At 37.1% G+C, this 15,873-nt stretch overlaps 2 protein-coding genes across 7 annotated transcripts in view; one reads left to right on the top strand and one right to left on the bottom strand.

Moving 5' to 3' along the window:
* The window catches only part of LRRN3 (leucine rich repeat neuronal 3), a 48,881-nt gene extending 40,118 nt beyond the window's left edge, over positions 1 to 8,763 (top strand). Inside the window, exon 2 of the mRNA XM_044992940.1 lies at positions 4,728 to 8,763. Within this exon, the coding sequence (XP_044848875.1) occupies positions 5,089 to 7,215 (2,127 nt within the window). The 5' untranslated portion in view covers positions 4,728 to 5,088 and the 3' untranslated portion in view covers positions 7,216 to 8,763. The remainder of the gene's footprint in view (positions 1 to 4,727) is intronic.
* The window catches only part of IMMP2L (inner mitochondrial membrane peptidase subunit 2), an 861,474-nt gene that overhangs the window by 413,865 nt on the left and 431,736 nt on the right, over positions 1 to 15,873 (bottom strand). The window lies entirely within an intron of this gene.

Raw genomic sequence — 15,873 nt, 5'->3', positions numbered from 1 at the left:
GCTGGTGAGAATATGCTTCAGGTTGGCAGGTTGTCTGTGGGCAGGCTTGTGAAAGTGTGTGATCATTCTCCAGGATGGGTTGTAGATCCCTGATGATGCGCTGGAGGGGTTTTAGCTGGGGACTGTATGTGATGGCCAGTGGAGTCCTGTTGCTTTCTTTCTTGGGTTTGTCTTGCAGTAGGAGGCTTCTGGGTACACGTCTGGCTCTGTTGATCTGTCTCCTTATTTCCTCGTGCGGGTACTGTAGTTTAGAGAATGCTTGATTATCACTTATCCTAAGTGAGTCTGAACTGATGTCTGCAAAGAGAGTGGTGATCCTCAGGCGAAAGATTTTACCTACTCTAAATGAAAAGTATTCATATTTATAATAAAACACAAAGAGAGGTTTTTGGTTCCCCCTTCCAGATATGGCTGGGTTTTTCATAAGTCTAAGTGAGTTAGACCCCTAACTCCCACTGAATTCCAATGGGAGTTGGGCACCTAACTCACTTTGGCTGGGAGTTTCAAAGGAGTCTGAGTGGCCTAGGTGCCCAACTCATTAAATCTCAGTGAAAGCTGGGTGCCAAACTCACCTAGGCTTCTTTGACATCCTCAGTCATGGTATTCAGCCCATTGCCTTTTTAACCCCAGTATAGAACAATTAACTATCTAGTGTAAAAAGCTCAAATAAGCTATCAGCAAAAAGATTGTTTTACTGAGTGCTTGCTTGGCCTGAGTAAAGGGATGAGTGTATATTTTAAAAGCAACTGTAAGTGTTACTAAATGAGACAAACATTTTTAAAACTTTCTCAGGCAGACCAAAGGGAAGTGGTACTTGAATTTGTACTCTTCCCTGAATCACAACAAAGAAACTAGTCCTTGGGTTACCTCCCACACAAGTTTTTAGAAATCAATCAGTTGTGTCAGACTCTAGTGGAACAATGTCAATTAGATTTCCTGCAATTCATATACAAGTGATAGAGCTGTTTGTAACAATACGTGGAACAAACAAACGCCGAAACACAATAATTGCTTTCAAATGACAAGTTAAAGAATTAGCCATACAAAAGCTAAGAGTAAAATCTAGTCCCCCTAGTTTGTATTTTGTTTTTTAATTTTATCACCTACACTAACTGTAGGAGTATAATTATCTTTGGGGGAAATGAATGAACTTGGCTTGACTCGATTATCAACAGCACTGATTTGTCCCAGTTCTGAGGTCGCTTAGGGCAGGTCTACACTACTCATTATGGCAATATAACTTACGTTGCTCAAAGGTGTGAAAAAGCCACCCCCACAAGTGACACAAGTTAAACCAACCTAAGCACTGGTGCGGACAGCACTATGTCATCGGGAGATGCTCTCCCACCGACAAAGTTACTAGCTCTCGCAGAGGTGACGTAATTATGCTGACGGGAGATCAGCATAGAGCATCTTCACCAGATGCACTGCCGTGGCTACAGTGATGTAGCACTGCTAGTGTAGAGTAGCCCTTATAAAAAGGTTTGAATTCCACAGAAATTATTGTAATAAAATACCCGAAGAAGAATACCAGAAATCAATGGGAAGTTTGCTCAAGCAGGGACTTTTGGACTGGGCCCATCTTTTTAACCTTGCTTTTAACATAGGGAGTTGTGTCTGTGCATAGTTTGGTTATAAGGATGTGGCACTGCAAGCTGATCCCTGCAGATGGACCATTAGTAAATGGGGCAGCACACAGAAACAAGGGTTTGCATTCAAGGATCAGCTTGCAGGAGAAACTAACAGTCTGGGAGTAGGTATAATTCCATGGGCAAGTTAATGAGAGAAAGGGAAGGGAGGTGTCATTTGATTTGTAAAAATCTACAGAATCATAATTGCAATGGTGTTACCCTTTGCAGCATGGTGGGGAGAACTTGCTCCCTCCCACCCCCGGCTCCCAACTCCTCTGGTTGATAGAAATTTTGATAATATAATGTCAATTGAAATGAGTAAAATCGGGCTTCATTCAAAATCTCTTTTCTCCCACAAACACAATAGTGCTAAACATGACAAACCTAGAACAATTATGTAAATATATCTTTGAGAAAATGTTTTGAAGTATAATTTTAAAAAGTTGATTTTCAACACAAGCATGTCAAACATGCAGCCCTCGCAAAGTTAGACTGTGCCCTCAACTGACAGTGTGTTATCAGCTAATGCTTAGAATATGGTACTTTATTATTTTTTTAATGTTACAGATAAATGGAAGGAGTGCTTCTAGTTGGTTTGCCATCATTTGGGAAAAAAAAAAGTAACAGCAGTTCAGTAGTACTGATTATCAGCTTTGTTTATTATAACAAAAGAGTTGTAATGAGGCACTGGTTAAGATGTCAGCATCCAGCCAGAAATTACTGGAATCCCAGAGGGTCAAACAATTGAAATTATGATTCTGTAGATTTTTATGAATCAAATGATATCTCCTTTACCTTTCTGTCACTAACTTGCCCACAGAATGAGATTTTATTCCATTATGCTTCCGCACTACAAATTAGTAATGTGAGGATTTGCCTAGGCAGTGCGCAGTAGCAGGGTCCACATGGAGACTTAGTTTGTGGAATGCTGGTGCACTGTATATTTAACTACCCAGCTTTTCACACGCTAACTCTCCATCTAGATAAGCCCATAGTTACAAGAACTAACTGACCAGGCATATATTTATTTCTTTGTAAATCTGACGTTTACCTCATTTCAAGAAATGAAGGAACAGATTATATTTTGATTATTTTATTTTGTACTAGTGTTTCTTTGCATTTCAGGATGATCTGAACCATTGCTGTAACATGTATTATAAAACTGCAAAGCAGCGGACTGATTTCTGTATGTTTAGCTCACACATTTTCTGTTCATTTTATTAATATAGTTATATTGTAAAGTTAAGTGATGAAAAAGCTTTACATGTATTCAAAGAGCAGACCTCAAATACTTGTCAAATGTCTTAGATAATTAATTATTTGCAGTTATTTAACCATGGTATTTACAGTAATCAAGGTATTTGCTGGAGTAAGTGTGAGGAAGTTAAAGAGGATGCTGAAGAGACTAAAGCAACCTTATCTATTTATCTTAAATAAAACTGACAACTTTTTAATAGCAACTATTGTGCCACAAAAAAACACCCAAATCACATATATTTGTTAATGCAAGCAACTAAAATTATATACAGTATTGAATGGATAAGATGCAAATAAGAAACAAAAGGCAAATATTTTAAAACAAGGATAATATAGGTGTTAACTTAGATCTTAAGCAAGTGGATTAATAGGCATTCCTTCTAAAGCAGAAAAAGGAAAGGATGGAGAAACTGCAATATGCCTCTCTTGCTTACTTCAGCAATTTTAATTTGAGATAGCTTTTATCACTAGCAGAACACATACTAGTTATCTGTAATATGTAAGTCAGTTTTCTAGATAAGGACTTAGTGCCAGCAAATGGCGGGAAAACAGCCAAATCAGATACTAGTTCAGATTGTATATGCTTTACATCTCTGAAGACAGGAACCTTTTGCCAAGTGTGTAGTGTTTCCATCTGTCCATACCAGTGACATTTCAAAATGCATTTATCAATATCAATGAAGCATTGACCTTACCTTAGTTTTTGTAAACTATGCCACTGTGAATTTTAATACTAGAAGTAAAAGGCAACATGAGAAATAAACATATAAAGAAAAGTATGGTTGATTCCACAGACACACACTGTATGGTGAGCTTTGGTACACAGTCTGCTGTTTTAAAATAAATGCAGTAGAGTGTCCCATTTCATGCATAAAGACATCAAAATTTCTCACAATATAGTTTTGAATGTGCTCAAAGCAGTTTCTTTCAGAGGGAAAGAGCTACCATACAGCTGCAGACAGGATATATTTTAAAGTATGATTCTACAAGATGATAAGCACATCTCAGAAGGGGGTGAGAGCCCTCAGTACCCACTGAAGTCAGTGAGGACTGCGGACACTCGGCATCTTAATGGTGGTGCTCAGACTCTGAGTTGAAATCATTACCAGCTAAGTGTGCTTTTTTTTTCCTGACTGCAATAAAGGCACTTTCCCTTTGTTATCCTAATGCAATGTAAGATTTTTCAAGTAAAAATAAGATGGGCAGTAATTAGATTGAATTTCCAATATGACAAACAATTTATTACAAGGTACACTTTCCACTCCAATGATATCTTTAAAAATTCAAGCTTGCTCCCAGAATAGCAGCTATAAAAGGAATTAGGAAAAGACAAAACCTGGGGATTATCAATTTTGTATGTTACTGTATAAATATCTCATGGACATGTCTCAGGATGCACTTATTTTGGGTGTATATTAATGCAACTGTTCCTTTTTCCTTGATTACATATACATTATGTTCTTTATATTTATAAACTCAGTCTTCAAAGAGTAAAAATTCATACTCTGCAAGAATTAGAGCTCAGTGGTTAAGTTTTCAAAGCCAATATAGCAGAGTCTGCTTTTAATGATAACAGTAGGAAAGAAAAATATTCTAAAGTAGCCAGAAATATGTGGAAAAACCGTAGTGATATATTTTGTTTATTATTCTTTGGATCTTCAGCTTGCTATATTACTATATTAACTTTATTTATGCTGACTAGATGCCACTGCAATACTCCAGAAACCACAGCCATTTTCTTTTCTTACCTGCAACAATTAATATTATAGCGAGACGGCTAAATTATTTTATAGCCTTATAGTTTTTTCATACTAATTATTTCCTCTTCTTATATTTTAGGTCATCCTGTCATTCCTGTGAACAATAATCAGTCATGGGATCTGAAGTTAATACTAGCAAATAAATGAATTGCTTGATCATCTATGACCATCTATACATGCTTCATCATCACAAACCTTATCAGTTTTATGGCATCAAGGAGACAGTGACCTTCATTTCCACAACATGCCTGTTATCATTGGACCAGGTGGTTACGAAGTTATCACTTATTTTCGGGAAGAAAATCTTTGTGCTTCTTTGGCATTCATCATTTGACAAATGCAAGTATTTGTTTTATCAAGTGACCAGCTCTTACTGAAGTTGAAAACAGCATCTGTGGTATCCTTAAGGGCCCATTACTTTTCTGAAGACTTGAGCTAAAATGAAGGACATGCCACTCAAAATTCATTTTCTACTTGGCCTAGCTATCACTGCATTTGTACAAGCTGTAGATAAAAAGGTAGACTGCCCTCAGTCATGTACCTGTGAGATCAGACCTTGGTTTAGCCCAAGATCCATATATATGGAAGCTCCAACAGTGGACTGTAATGATTTAGGCCTTGTTAATTTCCCAACAAGACTGCCTGCTGACACACAGGTTCTACTTCTACAGACAAACAACATTGCAAAAATTGAACACTCAGTAGACTTCCCAGTGAACCTTACTGGTCTTGATTTATCTCAAAACAATTTATCCTCAGTGATCAGTATTAACCTTAGAAAGATGCCACAGCTTCTTTCGGTGTACCTTGAGGAAAACAAACTTACTGAGCTGCCTGAAGAATGTCTGTCTGGACTGAACAATTTGCAAGAACTCTACATTAATCACAACTTGCTTTCCACAATTGCATCAGGAGCTTTTATAGGCCTTGATAATCTTCTTAGACTTCATCTCAATTCAAACAGCCTACAGATGATCAACAGTAAGTGGTTTGAAGCTATTCCTAACCTTGAGATTCTCATGATTGGAGAAAATCCGATCATCAAAATCGAAGAAATGAACTTTAAGCCTCTTATCAATCTGCGCAGCCTGGTTTTAGCAGGCGTAAATCTCACTCAAATACCTGATAATGCTTTGGTTGGCCTTGACAATTTAGAAAGCATCTCATTTTATGACAATAGATTTGTTAAAGTGCCCCATGTTGCTCTTCAAAAAGTTACAAATCTCAAATTTTTGGATCTAAATAAGAATCCTATTAACAGAATACGAAGAGGAGATTTTAGCAATATGCTGCACCTAAAAGAATTGGGAATTAATAACATGCCTGAACTAATTTCTATAGATAGTCTTGCTGTTGACAATTTGCCAGATTTAAGAAAAATAGAAGCTACCAATAACCCCAGATTATCATACATCCATCCAAACGCTTTCTATAAACTTCCCAAGCTAGAATCACTCATGCTCAATAGTAATGCACTTAGTGCCCTGTACCGTAATACAATAGACTCTTTACCTAACCTCAAGGAAATCAGTATACACAGCAATCCAATCAGATGTGATTGTGTCATCCGCTGGATTAACATGAATAAAACCAACATTCGATTCATGGAGCCAGATTCATTATTTTGTGTGGATCCTCCAGAATTTCAAGGCCAGAATGTGAGGCAGGTACACTTTAGGGAAATGATGGAAATCTGCCTCCCACTGATAGCGCCCGAAAGTTTTCCCTCAACTCTGGATTTAGAAACTGGCAGCTATGTTTCCTTACACTGCAGAGCAACAGCAGAACCAGAACCTGAAATATACTGGATAACACCATCAGGTCACAAACTTTTGCCTAATACAGTTATTGATAAATACTATGTCCATTCTGAAGGAACATTAGACATAAGTGATGTTACACGAAAAGAAAGTGGACTATATACATGCATAGCAACTAACCTAGTTGGAGCAGATTTAAAATCAGTTATGATTAAAGTGGATGGTTCCTTCCCCCAGGACAGCAATGGATCTTTGAATATTAAAATAAAAGAAGTGCAATCTAATTCTATTCTGGTGTCTTGGAAAGCAAGTTCTAAAATTCTGAAATCCAGCATTAGATGGACTGCATTTCAGAAGACCGAGAACTCTCAGGCTGCACAGAGTGTTCGAATTCCATCTGATATAAAGGTATATAATCTTACTCATCTAAATCCATCAACTGAATATGAAATTTGTATAGAAATTCCCACCATCTACCAGCAGAATAAAAAACAATGTGTCAATGTCACCACAAAAGGATTGGACCTTGCAGTGAAAAATTATGAAAAGACCAACATAATAGAATTCCTTGCCTGCCTTGGAGTTCTCTTAGGAGTCATCTGTGTGGTATATCTCTACAGTTGCATCTCACAAGAAATTAACTGCGGTGCAGGACACGGCTATTTAAGGAATTACCTGAAAAAACAATCCTTTTCACTCAATGAGCTTTATCCTCCTCTAATCAGTCTTTGGGACACCGGCAAAGAGAAAAGCACATCACTGGAAGTAAAAGCAACTGTGATAGGAGTACCAACGAATATGTCATGAAACACCAGTGTAAACACCAATGTTGGAAAAGTACAAGACTGCAGTTGTGCTAAATAAAAAGGCAAAAAAAAAGTATTACTCGTTAGAAATCAGAAGTCTGGGCATTGCTGCTGGTGTTGACAAATAGGAATATGTACTGATTCAGCATAAAAAGGATTTTAACTAACTGACTTCTAAGGGTATTGTGCCAACCAAATACAATTACTCCATTTTTTAGAACTTCCATGTGACTTTTCAGTCTGGAATACAGTGCAAGTAGCCAAGAACATTTTCTGTATTTTTTTTAATTAAGTAATAGTAGAACTGAGCAATACCTCCTCCTGTGCTGTATTACACACACTAGCAGTGTGTTTTTGCAATGACCAGATAAACTAGAATTGACACGTGGTGTAATGAAATGGACAAATTCTGTAGAGTAGACACAGTGAGTATGTGAAACATTTTTTATGAGGAAAAATACATTTTTGATTAAAATCAAAAGAGTTTTTGGCTTGTTTCTTAAAAAAAGAGAATCCATCTGGGGGCTCCTCTTTGACAATAAACAAATTCATTTTAATGTCTTATAAAATCTCTCTCTATAAATCTCTTTATATATTTTCCAGTTGAAATGCAGCTTTGACTGCATAGGAAATTTTTGCTGTTTTTTAGGCTGTATAACTGAAATAAATAACACAATAAATACTAATATAAAGTAGTTATCCATATGGTTAATAAGTAATAACTATATATATGTACCTGTTGGTCATTAAAACACACACACACACACACACACACACACACACCCCTCTTCATCCTCAAGGAGAAAAAAACAGGGACCTACTGCTGTCAGCGAATTAGATTTATTTTTTTACTTGGTGTCTGAAGATTGGATTTAATTATTAGACTCAAATAATGTAAATCCAATACTTTGGCTGCAATAAAAAGGCCAATTTAATGATTAACAGTGTCTAAAGTTTATGTTGCTTGGTACACAGACACACAATTTTTAACAGAACTTAGCAATCTTGTTGACATTTAGGATCTCTCTGTGGGATCAGAATTCTGTTCTGCTACAACAGCAACCATCGCCAATAAAGGGTTTATTAATCTCTCCAGCTTTGAAGATGTGACATGCAAATAACTGAATGACGTACACTGAAATAAAATGAATGCTTGATCCCACTCACAATGACCTTAATGGCAACATTCCCCTTCTATTCATTAAGAGTAAGGCTGGGCCTTGAAACAGCAAATGGACACTGTTGCTGACTCTAAATTTAAATCCGAATTCTATCGGAGTAAATCTGACTATTCCTGGATACAGTGGAAAAAGTAGTCCAAAACTGAAGTATGACATGCTAAGGAGTGTTAACCTCCAGGTGGTAGAAGACAGATGAAGAAGCTATCAGCAAAATTGCTACCTTGCTCCAGTTAGTGGTTGTGTATACAAATACAGAGAACTAAGTCAGAAGGAAAAATGGAGTATCCATTTAGGGAATGAAAAGAGTACATTTAGAGAATTAAAAATTATTAAAACAACATGTAAGAATCTTGCATATGAAACAAAAATAGGACAAAAAGCATTTTGGTTTTTACTATGCTTTAATATTTTTAAAGTATTGTAATCAACTACTTTAACAGATTTTATCTTTCTGAACTCATCTGAAATAAACATTTCTCTAGAATTATTGGCAGCATTTGTGTAGGTCAGAACCCTAACTTTGAAATTCTCCAGTGCTTTCACGTTCATTTTTGTGTGTGTCCGCTTGCAAACAGACATTTAACATTTCCACTTATTCATGGCCTGCTGCATAATGCCATTGGCCTGTAAGCATTCCTAATACAGAAAATCATCTCATTTGATATATTACTAATGAATAACTTGCTTTCAAGTTAAAGTTGACAGTTTCTGATTAAATCCTAGTTGTTTCTGACCATGTGCACATTATTTTCAGAAAGATGTTTAAAAATAGAAAGGAGAACATGCCAGTACTAATTTTAAAATATCCCAAATTTGGATCTTTATAAATTCAATATGTTTTGCTGAACACAAATTTTACAAACCTGATGAATCACTATCACACACAGTCTGGCATCAGAATTTATCAGCTAGACATGCTCATACATCATAAGAGATTTCAGAACCTTGGACAGAGCTTTTAGAGCCAAGCTATTTATCAAAAACACAGGAGCTGAAATATGACCTATTACAATGCAAGTACTGTATAGGTCAGCAAGAGCTTGCTCATGTATCTTGTATGTTAATCTTTGGAATCTAGCTACATTTAGAACCTGTTACTGATATAGCTCAGAGGTGAGAATCTCATTCGTTTCAAGCAACAGTAAGTCAGCACAATGGTATGAAATAGCACACTAAATGAACACTAAATGGTAAGCACTGAAATGAAAAAAATATTTTTGTTTCAGCTGAATAAATACAGCTGTTCATACCAAATCATCATGCTATTTATTTAAAAATCTAGTCTTGACTTTCTATTAGTGAAGAAAATGTTTGTTTGGCTCGCTAGGAGGGCATTCATTCTCTCCTATATCCCTGATACCTGACATATATATAATACCTAAATGTTGGCCAAAAGCACACCAATCATTTTATATGAAAATATACTTAAACATTTAAATTAGAGATCGATAACTCTATTGCTAGCTGTTCAGATGGAAAATATTCCATGGTTCTTGTGAGAAGGAGAAATTCATTACAATAAAGTGGCTCTGCCAGTCACCTCCCATGCGACCCTAAGCAAGTCACTTCACCACTCCACGTCTCATTTTCCCCAGTTCTAATGAACTTTACCTTCCACTGAAAAGCACTTTGATGTCTACCAACAAAAAGTGCTATGTGATAGTTAAGTGTTATTTTTAAATAGGGTAAGGCACTCCTATCCTTAAATAAGCATATATCCATTAACCTGAATGTAAGTATTACCTGTATAAAGACTATGAGATTTGTCCATTAGATCTGTGATTCTAAAGTTGGGATCTATGGACCACAAGAGACCTGGGGAATTCTTTGTGGTGGTCTGTAGAATTAAATGTTTAGAGAACCAAGCAACAGGAAGGAGGGGTTGGGAGCAGGGATGTCCCATGAAAGATCTCTCTCTTGTGATTTGATCTGCAGAATGAAAAGTTTAAAGAACCCCCGCTTTTGAGTGTAACTTTTAGGGTTTACTAGTAGGAAACAAATGAGACTGGTAGATTTAGACACTAAGGATAATAACTATATTCCTTTACACAGGTATCATACATTTCAATGTCATTGTAGTTTTGTAGGATTCCATCAGAGTGCAAATTTGCTTTAGTCTGAGATTTCCTGAAACTGACAAGAAAGTCATTTTGATTCTTTGATGAAATTCTGTTTACCATAGACATTAAATGGGAAAATCTTTTGGAGATGGGATCATTTAAAAACTTTTATCTGACCTTAATGTTCATATTTACTCACTGGAAGTTTGTTTCAGGTTTTTATTGCACAGGCTACATTTTTTCTCAGATCATATTTCTTTGATTAGTTCTGTGTTAAGATGGTGACAGAGATATATGCATTAACTACTCAACAGCAATGAAACGAAAAAAGACTGGGCTCAGAATGAGAATGTTACAACCCCATAACTAAGAATGTGCAAAAACCACATTGTCACTTTGTTTAAACAATTAAAGAATAAACTCAAACATTGCCATAAATTAGGCTCCCCACTTGTCAATTCTAAATTCTGCACAGTACAGGCACACAGCTGTGCACGGTAACTGCACTGTACAGGCACACAGCTGTGCACGGTAACTGCACAGTATAGGCACACAGCTGTGCACAGTAACTGCACAGTACAGGCACACAGCTGTGCACGGTAACTGCACTGTACAGGCACACAGCTGTGCATATAAGCACAAGATGAAGCATGATGAGCATAACGGATCTAAGGCAATCCACACCTGCGTTAAAGAGAGCACTGCTGCACAGCCATCAAGTTACTTCTACTCAGAAACAGGAGTAAGACCAAACAGGTGGGACATGTTGATAAGAGCCTCATTTTGATGTGAAGAATTGCACTTAAACCCGTATCTCCTCAGATGCACCGATTCTCACATCCCAAGATCGCCACTGACTTCAATAGATCAGGATTTCAGTCCAGTAAATGCACTCCCCATACTTTAAAAAGATTCCAGCTCAGTGCATAGGTATGTAGTACATAGCAGGTGCCCAGTGAGCCCATAACCACATTATAAACAATAGTACATTCTCCACTAACACTTCTAAAAATGGTATTATGGTATATATCTGTGCTTTAAGTGTAAATTCATTAGCGTTAATGAATGTCTGAATTAAAAAAGAAAAATTAGTAAGCAAGGAAATTAAAAATTACATTTATACTTCTCAGACAAGGTATGGACTCTCACCCAAAGAGCAACAACAACTTTCCTCTATTCCAGCAGACATAACACAAGTGAGCTGAGCTGCCAAAGCTAACACAAATGCACAAGTTAACACCACTAAAGCAAAAAGGCATATTTGGAGGTCTCATTCATTCTTCCATCAATTTCCAAACCACGATGAGTGTGTGTGCGCGTGCATGCCCCCCCAAGTATAAATTAGCCAAGAAATTATTTACACCACACTTGCAGTTGACTCCTTTAAGAACTAAATTAACAAAAAATCTTGAAAAGGCATTCATTAAAGAGATTCCTATGGTGCCATTATAAATCATATAGTCATTGGCCTCCATTCATTGCATTATCTCCTCAAACTTTCACTTAAATATGGTTGCATTGGGCATATTTTTATAAGATTAACTTTAAAAACTCCTATATAACGTTTTCCTCTTTAGGCTACTACTACATTGATCTAAGTCCAATGGTGCAGTTAAAGTTGTGGCTGGTTGAGTGAGAGTGATCTTGTTTAAGTAGTGAAAGTTTTATTTTTAAATTCCTTGTTTCTATCAGTATTAATATGATTAATTATTTGTATTACCAGAGTTCCTAAAAACCCTAGTCATGAACCAGGACTCCATTGTGCTAGGAGCTGTACAAACACACAACAAATTATTGTTTTTAACTCAAATGCTCCATGAGATAGTATATACTTAAAATCACCTGAAACCTCAACTCAAAAGCAAAAGTTTTTGGCTGGCTGTTTCCTAATTTTTTAAAAATATTTCTAACCTAGGACTGAGGGGAACAGGAAATGTTATTCGGAGGTGGGAGCAGGCTATTTAACGAATGCCTCATTCATAAGATTTGCAGGCACAAAGGTCTATTCTTGCATGATACACAGGAGTGAAGCTTCTCTCCCGCAGATTTTAGACAGTGCACACTTTGTAGTAGCCTTATATGGCCTATAGAAAGGGGAGAGCAAGAGGATTATGGGGAACAGCCAATCAGGGTGTTGCTCATGCTCCTCCTGTGACTCTTCTCTTTCTCCACATGCAGTCCCCTAATAGGATGTGCACAGAAATACAGCTCCGTGTGAGTAAGTGTACGAGCCACAGAATATCCTGAAGGAGCTCATTGTGCCATTACCAACCCTTCAACCTGGCTGGCATTAGGAAGCTTGTCAAGACCCCCAAACAAACTTGAGAGGCTGGTGGAAGTCTTGTGCTGTCCTGCATGGAAATTGATGGGGGGTCCCTTCCCAGACCCACATGCCTGAAAGGATTTCCAGTGCTCAATCAAACCCTCCTGTCTCCCTGAAAGTCTTAGGAAGCTTCTAAGCTCCTAAAATAAAATGGCATCGCTGTCCAGCTGATGAACATAAGTAGAATAGGCTGTCTCCCGATGATCCTGTTTAGGCTTGTCAGGGATCTGATGACACTATTTAAGTTTGTCAGGATCTGCCATGCCTAATAAGGGTCTGAATCATTAAAGGTGGTTGTTGTTGCTAAATCTATTGAGGCTTGGTTCAATAACCACACTGAGGCTCACAGCAGGGCAGTGGGGTGCTGCAGAACTTTCCAAGGTCATAGGCATTCACCAAATGACCTGCGAAAGGGGAGCATTACCCCACTTTACCATCACCCTATGCTCCTCTTTTCCACTATCTCCACATGCTCCCATTCCCATTACTGCTGCTCTCCCTCCTCCACCACTTTCCCCACCCAACTGGAATCATCTATAGCCACCTTCACCAATGTCCTTCCCTTCCAAGCTCCATGATTTTCCATCACCTATCACACTTCCTACAGTCTACCTAAGTTCCATAGGAAGTGAGCACACTAGAAGGTCCTGAGGTTCTTGGGGCTAGTGGGGGGACTCAAAAAGGGAGCAAAGAACCACAAAGCAGAGGCAATGTAAACGGCAATCACACTATCTACTTAAATTTCAGCTTCTCAAGGATAGAGAACAGAATTGTTTTACACACACCTTTGCTTCTAAAAAAAATTAGAGTTTAGAATGCAATATCATAAAATCAGTCTTAACTGACTTTTCACTTACGTGAAATGGTCTCTGTCAAATGGTTGAATCCAATATAATTAATTTTAAATGTCTTCTACTTTCTGTTATGAAACCAAAATCTGCCAAAAACGTATTAGAAAAAGTTTCTATTAAATTACACTTTTTGAGTGTCTTAATTTTTAGAGAGATTAACTGATTAACTTCAATTTACATTTTAAGGACTTTTGCTATATGGCTAAGGACTACATTTCCCCCCTGCCTTTTATTAAACGAAAGCTTAGCTGTTCAGCGCTAATTTGTGCTATTTTAAATTACAGTCCAGTCTGATGTTACTATTTAAAATCTTACTAATAAATCCTTACCTGTATTGTGTAGCCCTTAAAGTTTAGTCAATTCTAATCTTCGGTCATATCTATTATCCAGTACATTAGATTTATCTACTTCCATCTATCTACCTTTTTGTCTGTCTCCGCCCACTTCCTCCCGCCTTTTTCTGTAAGGTGGCAAATAAAATTTGAGAATGTTTTGGACTCTGGTGTACACCTCTATTTAAGATGTTTTATTTCAAGAGCCTCCAGCTTAATTTAGCTTCAGATATAATCCACCAATTTTCAGGCCAGTATTTCTTTGTGGATTTTAGGTGAAGGGGGGCACAATTAGTTTTATTGTGGAAATTCAGTGGCAATCTTAACTCTACAATGGTTGTTGTTACATCATGATGAATGCCTTACTTCATAGGTACCCAAGGATTTTGTGTAATATGATCTAAACGGTTCCAGTTCATGACTTTTCTGAGTTTCATGAAATTATATTCCTGAGTTCCTCAGTGCACAGGGAGTGACTCAGATAGTACTTGGGAATGCACAGCTTCCAAATTGCCACAGCAAAAGAAAAGGCAGAATAAGTCACATGGACCAGCAAACTACTGAGTAAATTGTGTCTTTAGGATAGGTCTACATTATGTGACCAGAAACTGCATAGTTAATGACACAAATTCAGAACTTTCCCAAGAATTACCTACATTTTAATACTACATTATGGTTTCGACACTTCAAAGCTTTCTTGTCTTATTTTACCTAATCTTGCTCTAACTAGCATATTTACTCTGTACACTGTAAGCACAAACCACTGCATAGTTATATTTCATTTTTTCAAAGATGGGAAATGGTATTATGTTACACAATTTAGCTTCTTTTTTGAAATAGTTATCATTCAGGAATCCAATGCATTAAAGCCACTGTTTATTGTAGTTTCAAACTAGTAAATACAGAAGCTGAGTAGGATTTGAAATTGATGTTCCTTATCTTCATATTTGAATATCTTCAGTACCAGTAGAGTAAACCTCACTTTGGAATGCGGTAGCAACTACAGAAGATGTTAAGGCAGTAGCTGGTTTTAAGATATCAGAAATGGCATTATCAAAGACATAAGACTGAAAAGTCTTGTTGATGCAGTTTTTCAATAGAACACCTATAATACCTGAGTTCTTTCTGTTGGGCTAATATTACTATGTTGATGAATACTGTGTTCTGTTGATATAAGGTTAAAACTCTACTTCCTGGTAGCTGTATTTCACATCAGAACTCTGGCATACATTTGGGCAAACACTGCTTAATGATAGTAAACATCTCACATATATTTTAGTTTAGGTAACTGTCACATGCAGCCAAAATATAACTCCAGTTATTACACAAAAGCCCTGGATTAGATAAAAATACACCCAACAGACTGATGAAAAGGGCACCCAAATATATGTTTAAGTCATTCTTAACAACATATTTTTCCATTACTCACAAATTGTAAATGTTCTTTATTAATAAAAGAATGAGTCAGTGGATAGGAAAATACACTTCTGTTTCCCAAGACATGATTTTCTGGTCTCTCAGATGACTCCGACTAAGAATAGGATTTTTAACGTTTTTACATTTTAAAAAGTAGATAAGTATTAATTTGATAAGCCAGAGTGGGCCAACAGTTAGCTAAGGACAAGAGTGTGACAATATGATCTGATCTGTTCTACTGCCCCTAGAGCAGCCTGGGAGCAAGACTGAGAATCTTAATCTCCCTCCCAGTTTCCCTGCTGTTCCAGGGAGGGAGTAAGCCAGGGTTAGGCAAACTATGGCACACATGCCAAAGGCAGAACGTGAGCTGATTTTCAGTGGCACTCACACTGCCCGGGTCCTGGCCACTGGTCCAGGGGGCTCTGCATTTTAATTTAATTTTAAATGAAGCTTCTTAAACATTTTAAAAATCTTATTTACTTTACATATAACAATA

This window comes from Mauremys mutica, chromosome 1 (genome assembly GCF_020497125.1).
Source record: "Mauremys mutica isolate MM-2020 ecotype Southern chromosome 1, ASM2049712v1, whole genome shotgun sequence".
Classification (NCBI taxonomy): domain Eukaryota; kingdom Metazoa; phylum Chordata; order Testudines; family Geoemydidae; genus Mauremys; species Mauremys mutica.
This window is presented reverse-complemented; position numbering and strand designations above follow the sequence as displayed.